Raw genomic sequence first — 22,395 nt, forward strand, 5'->3', positions numbered from 1 at the left:
TAACTCACAGATAGGTCCTCTTCCAAAAGGTTCTCCATGAGAAATTACATTACAGTCAAAATAGGGGCCAGTTTTGTTGCCATCACACTTGTTAGAATATCCTCCCCTTTCTATAGGACTGGTCCACAAACAAGTACATATAATCCTGCTACTTACCTAGAAACATGAGCTGTGGATCGGGTATAACCAGGTAATGTTGAGAAACACACATTTAACTGAAAGGAAGAAGTTTATCATTAACTGTAAGTCAGACAAAAAAAGCCTTGAACCTAGAACCAATTTCCTATTTTCAAGATCAAACAGGCATTCTCCAGTCATGGAGTTATCAGCAGGCAGCCTCACACAGGAGTGGTGCCCTTCTTTTTGTTCCTTTCTTAAATGCCTTTCTGCTCTCACTCTGTTGTTCCATGAGCACAAAGGGAGAGAGGCAGATAGTAAATCAGTGAGGGGAAACCTTGGCAGGAAATGATGTTCAGAATAGCGCCCTTGGATGCAAAACATCTTCAAAGGAGCAGATCTCATCTAAGACCCAGGGTTTCAAAAAACCTCAGAGGCAACTGTTTATTTGGACTTTGCACAGTGAACAAGACTTCCTGAGAAGGCTGGGTTCCTTTCAGCTCCCTCAGGTCTGGCAGGCCTTACACAGACCCTTGGTAATCTACAATGAGTTGACCTAACTCACAGATAGATCCTCTTCAAAAAGGCTCTCCGTGAGAAATTACATTACATGGGTCAAGAGCCCTTTTGTTGAGAGCAAATTAAGAGTGACTCCCTGTGTTTGCCTTGTGCCCTTGGAAAGAGCAGAAAACCCCTGTGGGGCATGATGTACCATGCCTGCCTCCCCACTCCGCCCATAGCATGAACTGGGGCTTGGGGCTTCCTTCCATGCAGCTGAGGGTCTCAATACCTCGACCAATGCAGTCTACCTGTCTTCAAAGCGTGTGTCAGACATATCTCATCCTTCACAAGATGGATTCAGACACAGGATGCTATCAAACCCTTTTTGTCTTTGTATTAACATTGCTTTATATTCATAAGGCAATGATGTATTATTATTAAATTTTCTTTTTCCCCAGGAAAAAACAGAAATAGCATATTTCAGAACAGAGCAGCATCTTGGGAAAGGCCATTTGAGTCACAGCCTAAATCCTTTCTAGTCATTCCCTAAATCTTTGCTATTTCTTGGGGGTAGGGATGTCACATCACTAATAAATTATATGTTGATACTGGGTGTGTGTGAGTGTGTTGCTTCAGTCATGTCCCACTCTTTGTGACCCTATGGACTGCATGCAGCCCATCAGGTTCCTCTGTCCGTGGGATTTTCCAGGCAAGAATACTGGAGTGGGTTGCCGTGCCTGGGTTGCCCAGGAATCAAATCTGTGTCTCCTGCATTTCCTGCATTGACAGGCGGATTCTTCACCACTGAGCCACCAGGGAAGCCGGTTGATATTGGGTAAAACTGAGCAAAGCAGATGGGTCATTGAGGACTGTGTAATGGGAAGGACTATATCTCTGCAGGAGGTTCTCAGCCCCTATACTATCTTAGAAGGAAATACTGACCTACAGCCCAGCAAAGAGGCAGCTGCAGTAGGGTGCCAAGAACACTCACTATAGGGTTAGTAGACATAAAACCCTGCCATTTAGTAAAGAATTTGACCTTAACCAAAGAGAGGTCCAGCCCTTGACTCCTGGAAGGTAATCTCTAATCCTTTGGAATGTCCTGCCTTTGTAGATCTGGAAGCCCTGGCCACTCCAGATAGTCTAATAGTATGATTTATGCTGGGGGTTTTGAGTTACAAGGTACCAGCTGGACCTCCAGAGGGGCTAGAGACTCAGGTCAGGATTACAGACAACTATCTGTGTTTTGGCTTCAGACACCAAGGCTCGGTGAGTCTGCCTGGTTGGCGATGCTCCATGAATACTGTATACATCATTGCCGAGAGGAGTTAACCCTGTCTATGACCTCACAGAGAGAGGATGACTGGAATGAATTTGAAACCCTTCTGGACTTTGTCCCATGCATCTCTTCCCTTGGCTGTTACCTGGCTCTTTCCACTGTAATAAACCCCAATGTTGAATTTAACAACTTTCAGTGAGATTTCTGAGTACTTCTAGTGCATTATCAAAACTGTCTCTTGGAGATTCCTGAACTCACAATTGGTATCAGAAGTGACAGTGGTCTAGCGGATTGTTTCCTAACTTTGCACCTGCTCTGTGTAATCTCAGGCAATGTCATTAACTTCCAGAGCCCTCCAGGTTTTCATCTGTAAAGGTGTTGGCAATACCTCTTACAGGAGGCAAAGTGCCTGCTACAGAGTAGATGCTCATACAGAAAGGGAACTGGAATCTAATTTTTACACAAATCAAACCCATGGTCTTCTAAAATCTTATAGGTTTTGGCTAATATACTCTTACCCATAAAGAACAAGTAAAATTAAAATCAGAAATCAATCTCTAAAACTTATTTTAATGGCAAATTTCAAGTTTCTGAGCATTAACTCAGACTCTGGTAGCAGCTGAGAAGCAAAATACTGTTTGAGCTTCATTTCTGACTCTTCTTCCTTCCTCTCCACTTTTACTTTTTTCCTGACAAAAAGGAGGAGAGGAGGGAAAGAAGAAGAATCAAAGGCCCCCAGATAATCCATTCAGTGAATTCTCAACCCTGGATAATGGGATTAAAGTCCACCTTTGTCATTCCCTTGAGAAAAAGCATCATTCTCCCCAAGTTCTGCTGCTGCTGCTAAGTCGCTTCAGCTGTGTCCGACTCTGTGCAACCCCATAGATGGCAGCCCACCAGGCTCCCGTCCCTGGGATTCTCCAGGCAAGAACACTGGAGTGGGTTGCCATTTCCTTCTCCAATGCATGAAAGTGAAAAGTGAAAGTGAAGTCGCTTGGTCGTGTTCAACCCTTGGCGACCCCATGGACTGCAGCCTACCAGGCTCCTCCATCCATGGGATTTTCCAGGCAAGAGTACTGGAGTGGAGTGCCATTGCCTTCTCCGCCCCAAGTTCTGAGACACACACAAAAAAGTCACATAGCAGGTCAACAGCAGATGGGATGGCAGGATTCTCTAGGTCTTTCCTCTTTACCAACAGCTCTTACTAGTGCATGTCATCTAAGTGTGTGACATGGAAAAGAAATAAATGCCAAGGCATTGATAAAAGCAGTTCAGGAAGACACATTAGAAGAAATGCTTCTACCAACATCACTAGTTCTCAACACCTCCCTACTATTTCTGAGAGGCCTTTAATTTTACCCTGACATTCGCCTTTCAAGTATGATAGAAATGAAGATACAGGTGATCCTCAGGAAGTTTCCACTCTGAATAAAATCTGTTCTAGAAAACAAAGGAGTAGCAGGGAGATGCCTCTTGGGAAACTTACCATTTTGGTGATCTCATTTTCAACTTCACGGAGGTCTGAATGTTTTTCCACAGTGGTATTAAGAAATGTTTTCTTTAGTTTAAACTCTGTCACGAAGGTTCTAACTGAAAATGAAAACATAACCTGTTAGACCTCACAAGGTCAACCTGCACAAGTGTGAGCATCTATAAATCTCAGGGCACCCAGCTTTCCTCCACCTCCCAGGATGCTCTCTAAACATTTCTTTCTCCTGGAGGGTGGAGACCACCTCTCCCTCCTCAGGGCTCCTCTAGCAACATGAGCACCTACTCAGTTGAGCTGAAGGCTGAGACTGAGCAGACCTCTGGGTGAGAGGCTCCAAGGAGCCTTTAGCCTACATGAGCACAAGCCTTCCTCACCTCTCCAGTGGGCTCTCACACCTTGGATGCTCAGTAAAGCTGTGGCAGAGAAGACAGGTGAGCTAAGGACACAGTTCAAGGAGGAGGGGAGGGAGACCTGGGGCTGGAAAGACTTGTCAACCCCTATAAAGCTTTGGATGAAGCAAAGTTCTTGCTTTCTAGGTCTTTTATCAAGTTAGTTAGCAAGCCCTAACTTCAAGGGTGTGCTCTGATTTCCTCTTCTCATTAGTCACCTCTATCCAATCCCTATTCCTCTTGCTCAGAGGAAATGTCTGTTCTATCATTGATAAAAGAGGCTTCCAGAAGCTGGGTTACTTCCCAGGATCACCCAGCTCCCAAGGGCCAAAATTAACATTTAACATCACGTGCGTCCATGTTCCAAGGTGTTCTACCCCCTAAACCCACAGACCCCTGAGGAATCCAACAGTCTAAGGGCAACTAAGTGGCTGCAGAGAAAGGTGTCAAACATCTGCAGCAGGACCCCACCCCAGGGAGCTGTCAGACTCCATGATGATAAGCTGTATATGAAAACAACCCATATTCAAGATACCGTTGGGTTCAGACACAAAAGCATGTAGCCCCATTTTCCAAGGTCCATTTCACTCCTAAAATAAAATTCCAGTTAACATCAATTTGTGCTGATTGGGCCTGAGGGGAATGGAACTTACAAATGGGTAGGCAATCAAAAATTAGGGTAGCCTGCCTTATATCTGGTTCTTATCTTCCTTTAGATTAAATTCTTATCTCTCCCTCTGGACAAGAAAAAAAAAAATCTCAACACAGAAACCCATGAAGCTGCTCTTTCACAGAAAGCTTGCCTGCTGAATTAAGAAAAAGGCCCACAAATGAGCCAGGGAAAACATTTAACATCGTATACTTACTGTCTAAAGCCCTTAATCCTTATTTAACATCTTTTTGCTTGTTCTACAGTTCAGTGAAGCCAGCTGCTTAGGACTCTTTCTGAGCGGCAGGGAGCTCTTTGAAAACATTCTTGGCCAAATGAAAGCGTTTCAGCACACTCTAATTTGCATGTTCCTCTGATGTTTATGAACAATGAAGCTAAATGACTTGAAAAGGGAAAGATGATTGTTAACACAGTAAGCGGCTCTCCTCCTGATCCACGGTGCCTGTGGGACACTCCACACACAGGCTTCCAGAACAGTCCCCCCACTCCATCCTCAGGTCTAGGTCTGCACCCAGACTCTCTGTGCAGAAACACACATATGGTAACCGGCAAGTACAGATCTCTTCTCAATCAGCGCAGTAAACATGGCCTCTGCATCCGTGTGAACGTGAATAAGGCTCCACAGTGTCCCCCAGGCATAGTCACATCTTCACACTGCAGTTACATCATCTGGCTCTAGGGCAATTTTTTCACTGGTGATTTACTCTTAAAAGATCCATAATTATTGCTCTGTATTCAGAGTAGTTTATCACTTTCATTGCTTTCAGTTCTGGTCCAAGAGATTAGAAACCTAATGTCAAAGGATACCTCCCATCTGAAGAATCCTACCACTTTCCAAGCTTGCTCAAATACATTATTTTATTTGCTCTTCATAATATCCTTGAGTGGGAAGCAGAGCAGGTGGTAATCTGATTTTACAGATGAGGAAATTGAGGCTCAGGGAGTCACTGTGCTGTACATGCTGACCCTGGAACTGGAAACCTGGCATTTGAGTCTCTGGGCAAGTATACTTTTCCATACTGTTTCAAAATAAAATCATTTCCGTCTCCGTTCTTAAACAGAAAACTCCTTGCTTACTTCCTACAGGGTGCAGCTAGGAATAGGTTACGAGCATGTCTTGACTTTGACTGATGTCTATATTCTCAGATTTTTCTACCTTAAAAAATAACACTTTGACTTGATCCCTGTATTTTAAACAATTTTCAAATTCGACCCTTATTTTAGTAGGGTACAAGTTGCTGAAATACATTTCTAGCCCCAAGATGTAGCTACACCTGCCTGGGGTGCCACATCAGCAAGTCCAACTTTCAAGTTCCTAAAATGCTCCCCTTGATTAGTAATGCAGCGCATCAGTCAGCCCATCCTCAATAGTGAAGCCAACTCTGGGCTCTAAACTTTTTTCTACATAAGGTCAGATATGCAACCCTAGACAATCATGCCCTGTTTCCCCATTGCTGCTTCTATGTTCTATAAAACTCAGTTCAGTTCAGTTGCTCAGTCATGTCCAACTCTTTGCAACCCCATGGACTGCAGCATCCCAGGCTTCCCTGTCCATCACCAACTCCCGGAGCTTGCTCAAACTCATGTCCATTGAGCAGGTGATGCCATCCAGCCATCTCATCCTTTGTCGTCGTCTTCTCCTCCTGCCTTCAATCTTTCTCAGCATCAGGGTCTTTTCCAATGAGTCAGCTCTTCACATCAGGCGGCCAAAGTACTGGAGCTTCAGCTTCAGCATCAGCCCTTCCAATGAATATTCATGACTGATTTCTTTAGGATTGACTGGTTGGATCTCCTTGCAGTCCAAGGGACTCTCAAGAGTCTTCTCCAACAGCACAGTTCAAAAACATCAATTCTTCGGCACTCAGCTTTCTTTTGGTCCAACTCTCACATCCATGAATGACTACTGGAAAAACCATAGCTTTGACTAGATGGACCTTGGTTAGCAAAGTAATGTCTCTGCTTTTTAATATGCTATCTAGGTTAGTCATAACTTTCCTTCCAAGGAGCAAGCCATCTTTTAGTTTCATGGCTGCAATCACCATCTACAGTGATTTTGGAGCCCAGAAAAATAAAGTCTGTCACTGTTTCCATTTTTTCCCCATCTACTTATGCCATGAAGTGATGGGACCAGATGCCATGATCTTAGTTTTCTTAATGTTGAGTTTTAAGCCAACTTTTTCACTTTCATCAAGAGGCTCTTTAGTTCCTTTTTGCTTTCTGCCATAAGGGTGGTGCCATCTGCATATGTGAGGTTATTGATATTTCTCCCAGCAATCTTGATTCCAGCTTGTGCTTCATCCAGCCCAGCATTTCCCATGATGTACTCTGCATATAAGTTAAATAAGCAGAGTGACAATATACAGCCTTGATATACTCCTTTCCCGATTTGAAACAAGTCTGTTGTTCCATGTCCAGTTCTAACTGTTACTTCTTGACCTGCATACAGATTTCTCAGGAGGCAGATAAGGTGGTCTGGTATTTCTATCTCTTTCAGAATTTTTCACAGTTTGTTGTGATCCACACAGTCAAAGGCTTTGGCATAGTCAATAAAGCAGAAGATGTTTTTCTGGAACTCTCTTCCTTTTTCAATGATCCAACGGATGTTGGCAATTTGATCTCTGGTTCCTCTGCCTTTTCTAAATCCAGCTTGAACATCTGGAAGCTCATGGTTCATGTACTGTTGAAGCCTGGCTTGGAGAATTTTGAGCATTACTTTACTAGCGTGTGAGATGAGTGCAATTGTGCAGTAGTTTGAGCATTCTTTGGCATTGCCTTTCTTTGGGACTGGAATGAAAACTGACCTTTTCCAGTCCTGTGGCCACTGCTGAGTTTTCCAAATTTGCTGGCATATTGAGTGCAGCACTTTAACACTCAGTAAAACTCACTCTTGCCCAAAGTAGCTCCAAAAGAGTGTTCCTCACATGGTTTGTGAGGCCCTGTACTTCCCCAGTCCATTAATTACTTTCCCTTTAATAAAGGACATCAAATTCGTTACCAAATTGTTTTAGTTTTGTCATTTGACACCACCTTCTTAAAAAGTCTTGATGATCCTCCTCAGCTCATGGGCAGTAGAAATCACACAAATAACAATTTCAAAGGATACAGACATTTGTTCTCTCAAAAAAGCATTTACTAAGAACTTTTTCTGTGTTAAATACAACAGTAAGAGATTTAAGATGATTCCAAGTTGTGTCACTGTACCTGACAGTTCCCTTATCTATCTTCGATAACCCCATTCCTCACTTCTAATTTCTTCTAGTTCTTCACTGAACTTGGCATTCTAACGCAGGTTACACACCCTGGGTGCAAGAAAGTTCTTAGGACAAACACAGCCTTGTGTGACGGAAGAACTGTGGGCTGCAAATCTGGCCTCTCACAAAGCAGTTACAGAAGCTGGGCCACTGGTTACTTTGCAGGGCCTTAGTTTTCACTTGGGTTGTTTGCTTTTTAACCTGTAAAATGGAGATTATATCTAAAACCAACCAGCTTCCTGGACTCTATTAAATTCAAGGTCAAAATGTGACAAATTGTATGATACAATTTTGGCAGTAGCTTTGTAAAAATGTTATCTACCTGTGGACAAGAACATGAAGATAGTTTTTAAAAATGAGAAGTATGTGCGAATATGGTAGGACAATCAGGGTTTTATTCTCTTTTTTCCTCTCCCTAATTTTTTTCCTTTTTTTTTTTTTTTACTCTTTGGTTGAACTATCCTTTTGATCTTTTTTTCCCCCTAACTGTAGGGTAAGAACATTAAGCAAATAGTGTTTGCATAAATGATGGCATATTTATGCAGTCACTACAAAGTCTGTATAATATTTTTAATAACATGAAAAATGTTTAAGACATAAAGTTTGTACAAATACCATATGACTTCCAACTGTATAAAAATATAATGTACACTAAAAAAAGACTGCAAATAGAGTGCTACACCTCTGAGTGGTGGAATAATAGTATCTTCTACTCCTATATTCCTTCAGTTTATACCTTGGGCAAATATTGATTTTGATTAGGGAGAAAAACAGTAAATGTTATTTTGCAAAATACATTGTAGTGCAGAGAAAATTCCAAGACAGACGAGCTCTCTCACCCAAATTGCATATCCCTTTTTCCAGCTGGTACCCCACTGGGCATCTGCAGGTGAAGGATCCCTGAGTATTGTTGCACGTGGCTAGGGGTGGGCAGGGGTTCGAGAGGCATTCGTTCACATCTGTGGAGGAGGGAACACAGGACCACAGTGAGTCTGCAGCAGGCAGCACACTCATAATCTGGTATAAGGAGCACTTCCAAGGGCCAGATGGCACTGGATGTGGAGAAAACCAGAAACGAGTGGACGCCGCACTTGTTCTCAAGGGGCCACCAGTCTACTGAGGGTGGGGGCAGCCAGGGGTACAAATAAATATAAATATAAGGCAGGATTTGAAAGTACAGAGAAAGTAAAGGAGGTAAGTATTTTGATGGGAGAGAGAATTAAGGACTGTTTCAAATAACATCTGGACAAAGACTGGAAGGACTTTAATAAGCAGATGTGGGTAGGAGGATTCTAGGCCGAAGCACCAGCACAACGAAGGTCAGAGCAGTAAATTGTGGGAGTTTTCAGGGAGCCATGGGTGGTCCAGGAATGCAGAGTCCACAGAAGGCAGCCGGACCGTGGCGGCCTGTCAATGTCACTGTCTGACATTACTCTGCAGACAATGCATAAGCATTCCAAACTTCAAGTAAGCAGGGTATGAATTTAAAAATCTTACTGCCCTATGTTTTGGAGGAAAAGGAGCCTATTGCCTGCCTCAGTGTGGCACTACATTATAGACCATCGCAGATGACTTTTCTTCTTACCCACACTGCAGTTGTCCCCTTGCCAGGCAGGTGAGCACACACATCGGTACCCAGGATGTGTGGTGGGATCCACAACGCACTTCCCATCATGAAGACAAGGGTGAGTGGTGCAGCTGTTAACTGAAAACACATTTCCAGAATAGAGCAGTTAATCACACAGCAAAGGTAAAAAGGCAGCTCTAGGTAAATATTTAACTCTCTCAACTAATATTTGATTCTTGCTTATTTCTGTGTACTTGCCCTGAAAAGGCCGTACTATGAAATAGAATGGGTTCCCGGAGGTGCAGAAGAGAAGCGTGGGGACTGGATACCAGCACTGGCTGTGTATACACAGGCATATTAAACAGCTGGATCCCTGAATACAAGCGCTGGTTCAAATCCGAATGCTGCTTACAGATTCCTGAGCCTGGAAATGATGACATTGCCTTGAGATACTTAACAAATTCTACTTGAAACAATGCCTATTTAAAACACACGTTAAGGGGGACATGACACCTGATCAACTATCCTCCTTGCTCCAAGTTTTCTCTTTTCCAAAGATCTCACACTATAAATGGGTCTCCAAATAACTATGCAGTTGTTCAGAAAAAAGCCTGCAAATGAGCACTCTCTTCACACGGTGTGACCATGAGCCCATCTGACTCCGCCAGGCCCCTGCGAGGCCCAGGCCCCACTGTCCTCCTGGACTGCCGGCTCCTGGAGCAGTGACCACACTCTCTGCTTTGGTCTCTATAACTGGCCTTGTCACACTTGTTATACCATAAGTGCCTAATAAAGGTTTCTGACACACACTGAGAAAAATCCAAACTTATAACAGAAGGAGAAAAGTCACCTCCAAGGAGAAAAGTCAGTGGTAGAGTGAGAAAAAGAAGACAAAAATCAAGAGTTCTAGCTCCAGAATTTCCCTGAAGACAAATAGGCCGAACCTGAAGACGGTGTCCTTGCTCCTCATGGCTACTTCAGATATACCTAAACGTGTGCACAGCACCTCTATATCCAAACGCTGCACCCACGGGCTCTGTCACAAAAGACACAGCAACAGCCAGTATCAATCCTCCTCCTACTGGTCTAGTTATCACTGCAGGGGCTGTAATCGGCTTTAAGGGACACCTGTGAATTATGTTCTATCTAATATTGGAATATACTTGGCATCTGGAAATGAAGCCTGTGAGTCCTGAAGCAGGACTGCAAACTCGCCAGAAGCAGCAGCCTGCTTCATCTCCTAGTGGCACTCAGACCACCGGCACGAAGCGGGCACTGATGCATCAGGGCTCTCGGGGCTGCGTGGGCTCTATGGCTGGACCACAAGCTGGATGATGGCTGCCTAGTTGGACCTGCCTCCAATGCCCTCCCCTTCTTCCCGCTTTCCTTCAGTCTCCATTTCACATTTTTATCAATAGAGTTTTCCTTGCCTGAGTCTAGACAAACTAAATATCCAGCAAATTTTGACCTTGATATCAAAGGAGGTACCATCCTACTCCTATTCCCTGTTCTTAAGTGACAAAGAATCAGGTGGATGGTTTTATTTCTCTTGTCCCAGCAACTTTTACATGGATAGAGATACATAACCTCAAGCGCAATGTCACATAGTCACTATGGGAAAGGTCAGTTCATCGTCTTCTCATTGAACATGTCCCTTCACCCACATTTATCAGCCAGCGCCACAGTCTTAGGGAAATCTCAGGGGATCAAGAGACACTTCCCTGGTGACTGGGGCACCAGCTGACTAACCCAGAAGCTTGGGATTCTGATCTGGAAGCAGGCACTTGCTCGCTCTGTGTCTCAGACAAGTCACGTAAAGCTTCTTGACTCCAGTTTCCCACCCTTCAATCTCACTTCACTAGCCCACTCTGGCCTTGTTAAAGGCATGCTTGAAAAGGTCACGCAATTACGGGGCATTACAAGCTACTCACTACTAGTGTCAACACAGCCAACGGCATCTTCTCCTGTCTGCCCTCTGTAACTCAGGGGTGAGAAAAGGGTGAGAAAATGGTCACTGGGGCATTCTTTCCTGCTTTAAGTGATTCAACAGAGAGCACTGAGATCACACCAGAGCCCCGAGCAATCCTCGGCGTGTCCACAGCCACGCCCTACCTGCAGCGGGAGACGACGGTGCTGTGGGTGACCGGGTGCTGCTCCGCACAGTGGAGGTGGTCGATGGAGGAGTTAACACCTTAGCTGTAGAGACAGGCGTGGTTCTGGGGGAAGGAGATGTTTTGAGGAAAGGTGAAGCCAGGCTGTTGTCTTCTATAGGGCCAGGCCCTGTTGTTGATTCTTTGGTCAGAGGGAACGATCTGGTGGCAGCATCTCTATCCACTGGGCTCTCTTCTGTGGTGACAGCACCTTCTGTTGTGACTTGGACCACGAGAATTTCAGGACTGGTTGGCGAGAGCTGAACCACTGTCTGTTCTGTTTCTCTGGCCACTGTCTGTCCTGTGGTGGGGCCACCCGTCAGAGCTGCTGTGCTTGACTGGAGGCTAGGGCTGGCCACAGGAGAATGAGAGGTCTCGGGAGTGGTGGCTGCCAAAGCTGGAGACGTGTGGGCTAAGTCGGTGCTCGTGGCTGGAAGGGTTTGCTCAGTGTCTGTAGAAGTGGAGTAGTCTGTGAAAGGCCGGGGTGAAGGGATCCCCAGAGTAGACATCACTGTTACAGCTTTCGTGGCCTCCGCAGGCAGAGTCTGCAGGCTTGGTGGCTTTGATTCTGTAACGGTGTTCTTGAGGTATGGGCTACTCTGGTTCTTAGGAGGATCTGCCGTTTGACTGCTAGGAATAGACGATGCGACTGCTGACATCCGAACTGAAGTCACGGGAGCATCCCTTGTCCTGGGCAGGATGGGGGTAAAAGGTGCATGTGGGAGGGCTGTCTGTGAGTCAGACAGCGAGGCCGGGGCAGATGCCGTCAGGGACACTGACGAGGGTGGAGGCGAGGAGGACAAAGGAGTGGGCGCATCAGGGCTGGACTGCAGGCGGTGAGTGGAGGCCCCAGCAGATGGCAAGGTTGATGAGAACTGGTAGGACTGCGACACTGAGGGCAGGGGCAAGGGTGGCTCCGAGGAAGAAGATGATAATGCACCACCAACAGATTTAGCATCGGTGTCCCGAGGAACCAGAGTGGTCAGCGTATTAAGGGTGGGTGTGTGAGACGGAGAGCTGGCCGTGGACAGAACCAGTGCCCCAGTGGAAGGCTGAGCATGTTCTCCTTGGTGGGATGAGACGTTACTCCTCTCGGTCTGAGCCTGAGAAGAGGGAGAAGAGTCTGAACTCAAAGAGCTTGAGATCTTAACGGAAGAGGTGGAAGTCTCCCTTCCATCCCAGGATGAACTGTTGTCTGTAATGGACAGTAGTGTCCGTTCCCCTTTGGTGAAAGGAGATGAAGCACAGGTATAGTTCGTGTGTTCACTGGAGGTCCTGCAATCAGGATCTGTGCTGCTCGCTCCATCGTAGCTAATCCCAGTCACTGCCAAGGGAAAAAAAACTGCAGTTAGGCCAATCAGACAGGCATCTGTGAACCTGCACTCTGAGACAGACTTTCAGTGTCCGGCCCGTGAACTGCCCCCCGGGGAAGAGACACTTTCTCTGGAGAGACTGTACAGGGAGGCAGCCAGGGTCTGAATGGACCTGCCCTCCTGTGAAGAGCATAGTGGCAGCATTGGAAACGGTAATAAAAGAGAAGTGGGGCCCCAAATAATAGGGAACAGGTCCAAATTCCTTCCACAGACCTTTTTTTTTTTTTTTGATAAAAGCAAATTAGTATCTGAAAAGCTCTTAAGACCCCAAATAGAACAATTGTTGTGCCTAAATGGAAAAAGGAAAACCCTCCCAACTTTCCATTCTGTATAATGAGATATTTCTTTCCCAGGAGATTGGCCTCAGCCACAACCCGGCCGGGCTCCTTGATTGCAAGCATCCTGGCGGACAAGCAGTGCCAATGTCTCGGGTAAGTGTGGGGGAGGAGAGGGGTAGGGAGGTGGGAGAACCCAGACAGTGCTCTTCACAGGGAGCTGGTAAGACACTTTCCGGGTTGACAGCAAACTCATTCTAGAAAGTGAAGGTGAAAATGTCATGTCAGGCAAGTCACTCAGTCATGTCTGACACTTTGTCACTCCATGAACTATAGCCCACTGGGCTCCTCTGTCCGTGGGATTCTCCAGGCAAGAATACTGGAGTGGGTTGCCATTTCCTTCTCCCAGGGACCTTCCCAACCCAGGGATGGAACCCAGGCCTCCTGCATTGCAGGCAGATTCTTTACCATCTGAGCCACCAGGGAAGCCAAAATCATCCTAGCACCACAAGCAAATTGACAGATATGCCGAGGTAACATGCAAAGAGATCCTGCCCATCACCTCCATGCCCTCCGAAGGTCCTTGTGGCCGCCAGTGACCCCGAGACCGGGCGGGCGTCCCCAGTCACCGTCATGTTTCCCTGCTGTGTGGCACTCTCCATTTCTCCAGTTGTCGCCATCGATCGCTCCACATCCCCGGAAGTCGTGCTACGGTTGGTGAGAGATCGAAGTGTGCGCTCCCCAACTCCAGCGAATGTAGCCGAAGTGTGCGGGCTGTGGGTGCGGACTCCAGGCACTCCCCAGGAAGCCCCCTCCTCAGCTTTGGTACCAACACCCAGCTCAGGACTGTCTTCGGTGGCTACAAGAGGACAGGAAAGAGGAGGGCTGGTCAGTGTGGTGTACAGCGGGGCTGTGTGAGCCACAACGCTGTCCTCCGCCTTCTCAGGGTCTTTGTCTGAAACTGACGAGGTGAAAACCCAACCTGTGTGTTTTTCCTGCTAACATAGCAGTGACTGAAACCTCCGGAGGCAGTGCGGGATCAGCGCTGCTGTTCACGGGACTTAGATTTACGATAAGTTTCATTACTCCAGTGAACAGGGTCGATACAATATTTCTTCTTGGTGATACATAATAAACAGTGTTTATGTCAGGGAAATTGGTGGCAGTGGTGGGGGGAAGTGAAAGTGAAAGTCGCTCAGCTATGTCCGACCCTTTGCGAACCCAGGGATGAAACAGTCCACGGACTTCTCCAGGCCAAAATACTGGAGTGGGTAGCCTTTCCCTTCTCCAGAGGATCTTCCCAACCCAGGGATAGAACCCAAGTCTCCCATATTGCAGGCAGATTCTTTACCAGCTGAGCCACCAGTGAAGACCTAAGTGGGCAAAAAACTAACCCTGCTGGAGCTTCCCACCTGACAAGACCGGGGAGGGAGGCTGGTACTACCCTCAAGGCTTCTACCTCCCAGTGGGACCAGTGACAGCTGATGGATGCAGGCCCGCCATGCTACAGTGCTGTTATTCTACAGGGCAGCTCCTCACCCTAGCACCTAGTGAGAAACGGCATCATGGTTAGAGGTTACGGGTGGGCTTGGTTTTTTTTTTTTTTTCTTGGTGGGACTGAATAGGAATAGGTGACACATGACTAAATATCCTTTTCCTTTTTTCTTGGGTATATATTTTATGCTATAAACTTAAAGAATCTTAGAGTATTATCAAATAAATCCTTCTTTTCAGAAATGAGGGAAATGAGGACCAATTCTTCTTGGCCTAACTGCTTCATAATCTGGATCTAATGAGAAAAATGGCACTTTTCTGATTCTTATTCCAATTCTTAAGTCAGTCTAGTCCTTGAGAGACCTACCTTGGTGGAAAATGGATGTAAAGCTGAGTATAAGGTCAGTTCACTTCATGATGCTTAGTGTTAAGTGGCTTCGGTCGTATCCAACTCTTTGCAACCCCATGGACTGTGGCCCCCCAGGCTCCTCTGTCCATGGGATTCTCTAGCCAAGAATACTGGAGTGGGTTGCAGTGCCCTCCTCCAGGGGCTCTTTCCAGCCCAGAGATTGAATCCACATCTCTTACACCTCCTGCAAAGGCAGGTGGGTTCTTTACCACTAGTGCCACCCAGGAAACCCTCACTTCATGACAGGTTTGTGTGAACTGATCGGCAGGGATGAACACGGGCACAGGCACACACAGGGAGCTGGGGCAGCACCAGGAAAGCCAGGACCTGGTTGCAGATGTGATCTGACCCTCACGGGGGGACTTAAAAGAGACCCACGCAAAGTCCACCAGGAGAAGCTGGAGAGCTGAGCGTACCTGACCACAATTTCCCTGACAAGGAGGACAGCCCTGCAATGATGTTACACAAAATGTAGGCCAACCACCCCTCTCAGGCTGATAGACTTAACACAGGGGGAAGTCATGCCCTGAAACAGAGGGGCTGCACCTGAACTCAGAGGAAGGGAGGAAGAAATCTGAAAGCTGTACGGCAGAAGCTGTAAGCTGTGGGTGCTTCCAAGGAGAAAAGAGAAAGCGTTAATGTTAACCCAGAGCAGGTGGTTTCAGGATCATGGCTCTTCCTTATCTGGTGCCTCAGAACCCCACGTGCCACTCACACTGAGGTCACATTGTCCACACACCAGTTGCACCCTGACTGCAGAGTGTAGGGCACTGAAGAGATGGAAGAGGGAAATTCTGTGGGATGTAAACTCCAGGCCTGCGAAGGCGAAACTTCTGAGACCACCGGGCAGGGCAGAAAAGGATACCTTGTGTTTAAGTGACAGAAAGAGTGTGTTTTCCATGCCTGGACATAGAACAGCACAAACAGTCTCCACCCACACGTGGTATTCTTTACAACAAAGCATATGCTTTTCCATATCACATCAGTAGTAAATAATAATTTTCCTCATTAATTACAGAACTCAATAGCAGGGAAAAGAGCTTCCACTGTTAGTGGTAGAGAGGTAAGAATTCAAACCTATTATCAGCTTAAATGATAAGTTACTGCGTTTTTGGTTTATCAACATACAATTTACATTGATAAGGCTGATGAGAATTGTTTTCAAAATATTTTCCAAAACATGCTTAAAAAGGAACATCAAAGGAAAAGTTTTCTCAAAGCAACAGACTAGAATTCATCAAAATTAAAAAATTCGTGCTGTTCATGGGATAACAGCAAGAAAGTTCAAAGACAACCCACAGAATACGAGAAAATGACTGCAAATCATCTTTCTGATGAAGGACAAGTATCCAGAATACATAAAGAACTCTCACAACTCAATTAAAGAAAGATAAACAACCCGATTTAAAAAGGGTCAAAAGATCTAAGCAGAAGTTTCCGAAGAATATATACAAATGGTCAATGAGCACATGAAAAGATGCTCACCATCACTAGTTAGCTGCGAAAACTGCAATCCAATACCACTTAAGACGCCACCTAACCTCCACTAGGATTGCTGTTACTGTTGCTCAACTGCTAAGTCATGTTCAACTCCACGAACTGCAGCATACCAGGAGCCCTTGTGCTTCACTATCTCCTGGAGTTTCCTCAAACTCACACCCATCGAGTCGGTGATGTTATCTAACCACCTCATCGTCTGCTGCCCCCTTCTTCCTCTGCCCTCAATCTTTCCCAGCATCAGGGTCTTTTCCAATGAGTCAGCTCACTAGAATCAAAAGAGCTCGACAACAACAAATGGTGTTAAAGGTGCTAAGAAACTAAAACCCTCCTACTTTGCTGGTGGGAATACAAAATGGTGCAGCCACTCTGGAAAAGTTTGGTAGTCCCTCAAAGGTCAGAAACGGAGCTACCATCTAACCTGGCAATTCCAAGAAAACATCTGTGCACACAAAAACATGTACTTGAATGTTCACAAGAGTACTATTCATAATAACCAAAAGGTGGGAACAACCCACATATCCAATAACTGATAAAGGTATACATTACAATGTGGCACATCCATACAGTGGGACAGTATTTGGCAGTACCAAGGGATGAAACACGGACACACGCCACAGCATGGATGAGCCTTGAAAACCTGATGCTAAGTGAAAAACACAAAGACCACACATTTTATGGTTCCATTTATAAGCAACGTCTCGAGTAGGCAAGTCTATAGAGGCAGAAAGTAAATTCATGGCTGTCAGAGGCCCAGAAGAGCAGAGAATGGGGAAGAGACCACAATGAGCACAGTTTCTTTTTGGGATGATGGAAACGTTCTGGAATCAGATGGTAGTGATGGTGGCCCAACTCTGTGGCTATACCAAAACCCACGGAATTGTACATTTAAATGGGCGAACTGTACAGAATGTGAAATATAGTACAATAAGGCTGTTTAAAAGGGGGAAAGGAGAATGTCTCTTGATGAAAGCCCAGACCTGGCGTGAACAACCACTCACGAGGAGGTGATACTCTCACCTTCCAGAAGCTGTGTGATGGCGGCAGCATGGGGGTGTGGGGTGAGCTCTAAGGGCTGGAAGGACATTGCAGAGAAGTCCCCGAGCCGTGTGTGGCAAGTGATAACAGCAGCATCTTGGAGACATTACAGAAAAATTGGGGAATATACAGGTACATGGGTATCAACCAGCTAGAAGGATGGCCTGGAGATATTGAGAGGCCTGCAGAACTATTTCATTATCACTGAAGATCAAGCTCAGGCAGCCCCCCACCCTCCTCGGGGTGCGGTTCCGTGGATGGAGACTCACTCGAGCGCTCCCCACGAGGTGCCGAGAAGCCCAGACTTTCTGAGGAGGATGAAGACAAGGCCTCGGTGGCCAGCTCAGAGTAGCTCATTTCATACAGCGCTGGGTCACTTCCTTGAGACTGTGGGGCAGAGGCTGAGAAGCGGGTCAGAACCGAAGCATTCACAACCTCAGGATGGGAAGTGGAGCTTCCTGCTGCACCTGCAAAGGGCTCGCTGCCGGTGGAAAACCAGAGAGCGGTGCTCTCTTCACCTCTGACTGGTGGGATGGACCGAGAGGAGGTTTCTGTCTGAGACACAGGGCTGCCATTCCCTGCGCCAGAGCCACTGGCCAGCTGAGGTCCTCTGGAGGCTGAAAGGTGTCAGACATAAAAGGCCATTAAGTGGATGTAAGAGAGATCCCTCCACAACTAAGACACGAGCTCCCCAAGAGAAAGTGCCCTCTGCAAGGACCTTGTACAGTGTTTACTATATGTGTGACCTGACGTACACTTTCATGTTCTAAACAATTATTTCAAAACTATTCAGTGTCAATAAGACAGCAATACCAAAAACTGGTGAACAGCGGAGCTTTTAAACAGTACGTGCAAAGTCTCAGAGTAACTTACAGGCCTGAGTGTTTTATTCTTTCCCCTAAAACATGGGGTAGTACGAGCCAGTGAGTATGCTGCTACGTCCATCAAACACAATGTGCCCAAATATTATGCTTAGTCAGTATTTTCCTAAGGCAGTTCTATTATAAATAAAGGTTATTCTAATTCTGAAATACCACAAAAAAAGAAAAAAAAAATCAACCATGGGGGCTCACTAAAACCATGAACTTGAGGAGTATATTTACATACTCTGCAGATTTATTTGTGAAGATGATCTGTACATAAGATAACTGAAGCTGGCTTTAAAGAGCGGCCAGCTCTCAGTCTGCAGTTGAAGCTGCAGAGCCACAAGATGCATCAGCACCGGGAGCTCGGAGGTGGGAGTCTCAGCTCTGCGGTGAGTGAGATAAAGATCACGCACTCACTCCTTAAACCAGCTGAGCCTCAGTTTCCTCACCTACAAGAAAGCAGGAGGAATGATGCCTGTTTCACTAATTTCACAACATTGTCATGGGGCTGAAAATCAAAATGTGATAATGTGGTCTACCAGATAAAGGAGATAGTGTTATCCAAGAAAACAGCTGTTTTCTTTTTTTTTTTTTTTAAGATTACAAATGGTCTTGAAGTGACCCCTTGAAAAAATTCAACAATTTTTAAATGTCCATAATAGATCAAATAGAGATTGAAGACTTACTTGGAGAATCATTTTGCCAAAATTCCCTTGAGATGTTGGAAGATGTAGGACCAAATGCAATTTCTGTGGACAGCTCTGTGAATGCACCATTCCCTGGGCTCCCGAATACTCCACTGCTTCTTCTCAACTCTGCCTCCGACGGGGAAGAATGGACTGATGATGAAGTTATGGCAATTTCAGAGTCCTCGGGGAAATGTTCTGTCTCATTCAGAGGTCGCAGACTGGTGGCTGAAGACTGGGGCGTCCTTTGGACACTGTTGGGGAACGTGGTGGCAACATGGACACTCTCTGTCCCACTCACCGAGGAGCTGTGGACAGCAGTAGAGTTGTTTAAATCCTCTGTACTTCCAGAAGCTAGAACGGAAGAAAATATGCTTTAAGACTAGCCAGGGTATATCTGGATACAAATGATGGTAATTACATTTTGGTAGGTGAATATATGTAATATGGATCTAATAGATAAACACACCTAACTCATTCTCCCTCTTTTCACAGAGCTAAGTGAAGAAGCATGAGATCCTTCACTGAGCACAGAGAAAGCTTCAGATCAAGCTAAGAGGAAGACAGCAGAAAGCCTCTAGACCCGATTTGCGTCAGTCTATATAGAAGAAGCTAAAAACTTCTGTTCTTGAGTCCACCTTATAACCTATATAGGACAGACCACTGTGACACAGTCTGTGTTTTGTTTTGTTTTAGCCACGTAAGCCTTTTGTTCAAATGCTATTATAGATTAAAGCCTATACCTAAAACTGCATAAAAGTGGGTGCATTATAGGGGACCCTGTCCCCAGCGAGGAGGCCTTGGGCTCTGCATCCACAGTCGGGACAATGGTGGCCTAGAACAGTCATTCCCAGCCTTGCCGCCAGCGACAGTTCTTTATTACTTGCCACCTCAGGGCCATTGTAAAACTGACATTTCAAAAGACTATTAACCAAGCTGCATTTATTAAGTAGCAGAGCTTCTAATCAGCAGGAGATACTCATCATTACCCCACTGATTTGATTTAATTCCACCCAAAAGCAACAGGCTCCATCCCTGGAGTTAACCTCATGAAGCTTTGGAGACTGGCTCACACAGTACTCCAGCGGGTCCCAAGGACTCCAGGTTGGGAACAGCATTTCTGATGAAATGGATGGCAGACACTGGAACAGTTGTCAAGAGCCTCAAGAGCTGAGTAACACACCATTGGTCAAAGTGGACAGTCTGCTCTACAGAAGTACAGTGGCTTGCTGGTGGTTCCCTTCCACAAAGAACTTTCCAAAGGACACCCTGAGAAATGACCTCCAGAAGGGTGCACTGAAAGCCTCATGCCAAACAGGAATAAACTGCAGGGAAGCCTGGTGAGTGGGCAAGAAGACCCAGAGGCAAGAAGGAAGAGCGCTTTTTTTCTCTTTTTAAGCCAAATTTTTTAAAAAGTACTCTCTATACCTATAAAATGAAAAGCTTCAAACTGTTAATTATGACCCAGGAAAGGAAAAAAAATAAAGTCCTCATTATAAACGTTTCTTTGAAGACCAGTCCAACATGCAGTCCTAACAAAAGCACAGATAAAAGTTAAACATACACATAGAGGGCGAGCACAGGAAACAAAAAGGCTCCTTCTACTTTCGTACCAAACCACAGAACCAGGTATACCTAGAACACAGGCTGTGGCTCTGGCTGCTGGACCTTGAGGGAGACAAGGAAGACGCAGGCAATCCATAAAACCAGTAACTAAATCAAAGGAAGAGAGAGACCTGGAAACAAAAACAGTTGCCGCCTATAGCCATCCCTACTTAAGACCAAAAACAAATGGACCTGGGGTTTTTGAGCACAAGCCATCCATTCTCCTTGCTTAACCCTGAAATAAGCCTTTCTCTGCTACAAACTAACAAAAAAGGTTCAGTATTTTAAAAAAAAAAAAAAAAAAGCACAACACAGACGTGTCCCAAATCCTCACTCACCTACTTCGCTTCTTGCGCCTAACTTCGTTAGAGTCACCATCTATATCCACCAATTACAGCCCCATCGGACTGCTGAGTGCTCCTTCAAAACACTTCTATTCCCAGTAAATTGCATTATTTCATCGACTCAGTGCACAGTGATGGTTTTATTGGACTCAGCCTGAATACCTGTCCAGCAAAGCAAATGGCCTCAGAAATACAACCGTAAACATCACAACCGCTGAAAGTCACAAAAGGAAAACGGCTAGGTTTTCCCTGACCCTGAGGCTCCACGGAACACTGTTTCACCATTTCATTATCATCAGTATTACAAGCTGCCTTTTCAACCAATAACAATGTGCCATACTTTACGTAGACCTCCAGATTGTGCTACCTAAGACTTTATTTGTATAATCCCATTCAGTCCTCACAGTAAAGCTACTAAGCAGTGTGAATACTTCTGCAGAGTTGGTGCTTCTTAACAAAAGGAGAAAAGGCTTGGTCAAACTAATCTACAGTCACCACTTATGTTACCAAATGCGCACCTGCTGAATACATCTAGGGGGAAATGTGCTATGTTTATAATCAGCAGAACAGCACTGCTGATTATTTAATAATTGCCCTTCCTTGCTCATTTTCTACCCTTGAAGCAGCCATTCAAAAATGAGAAGACCATCCATTTGGGAGCAGAAAAAGCTAATTCCCTAATATTTATAATAAGGGGTGAAAAGAACACCTGCTCTTCTGGGGAAAGAACACGGGTCCCTCTCCCATTACAACACAGTGTACTGGAGCCTCGGGCACATGTTACGATGCTTGCCCCCGACTTGGCTGTGACCCAGAACTTGCCAAAAATCTTGCTGAAGCAGCTGATATTTGGCAAGGGTATTGCTAAATCTACAACCTTCTGAGTTATTTATATTCTCTTCCTCTACAAAGTGAAATCACCACAGAGCAATTTACCTGGACCATATCAGCTCAGCTGCCCACAGAAACACTTTCATGAGTTGAGATCCATTACTACACCCTCTGCTCCTATTGAGTATATATAGAAAACATCACCTTTTAAAGAACATTAGCACAATTTCCACAAAACAGCAATTGAAGGCATTTTCTATTATGATCCTCAATATTCGTTACATAAAATTCCTCTTAGAAGGTACTGCCCCCAAAACACTGAAGCCTATGGATGAAATTGTATTACTCACTTTATCTGACAATATATCATACCCAACCCAGTTTCCCTCTGTGCCCTGGTTTCCAGGAAGCTCGGTACTAAATTTAGTGCTCAACTGTAGCCACTCTCACATAGTTCAACATACACATATCTCTTTTCACCTTTAAAAGAGAACTTTTTTCCCTATTAGTTGCTTTGCTTACTTTTCCCCCTAATTATCAAATAGCACATGGTCATTCGAGAAA

The 22,395-nt window shown here is 45.4% G+C and overlaps 1 protein-coding gene across 2 annotated transcripts in view; it reads right to left on the reverse strand.

The window, feature by feature from the left end:
• Nucleotides 1-22,395, reverse strand: part of HEG1 (heart development protein with EGF like domains 1) — an 83,803-nt gene that overhangs the window by 34,759 nt on the left and 26,649 nt on the right. The window contains exons 4-11 of one of the 2 annotated variants that reach the window (XM_070370435.1): nucleotides 19,052-19,405; nucleotides 17,769-18,116; nucleotides 13,624-13,920; nucleotides 11,376-12,737; nucleotides 9,282-9,401; nucleotides 8,536-8,655; nucleotides 3,384-3,487; nucleotides 157-215 (exon numbers count right to left, since the gene is read on the reverse strand). In XM_070370435.1, coding sequence (XP_070226536.1) covers nucleotides 157-215; nucleotides 3,384-3,487; nucleotides 8,536-8,655; nucleotides 9,282-9,401; nucleotides 11,376-12,737; nucleotides 13,624-13,920; nucleotides 17,769-18,116; nucleotides 19,052-19,405 — 2,764 coding nt within the window. The remainder of the gene's footprint in view (nucleotides 1-156; nucleotides 216-3,383; nucleotides 3,488-8,535; nucleotides 8,656-9,281; nucleotides 9,402-11,375; nucleotides 12,738-13,623; nucleotides 13,921-17,768; nucleotides 18,117-19,051; nucleotides 19,406-22,395) is intronic. The other variant, XM_070370440.1, reaches the window with a different exon arrangement.

This window comes from Bos mutus, chromosome 1 (assembly GCF_027580195.1).
Source record: "Bos mutus isolate GX-2022 chromosome 1, NWIPB_WYAK_1.1, whole genome shotgun sequence".
NCBI lineage: Eukaryota > Metazoa > Chordata > Mammalia > Artiodactyla > Bovidae > Bos > Bos mutus.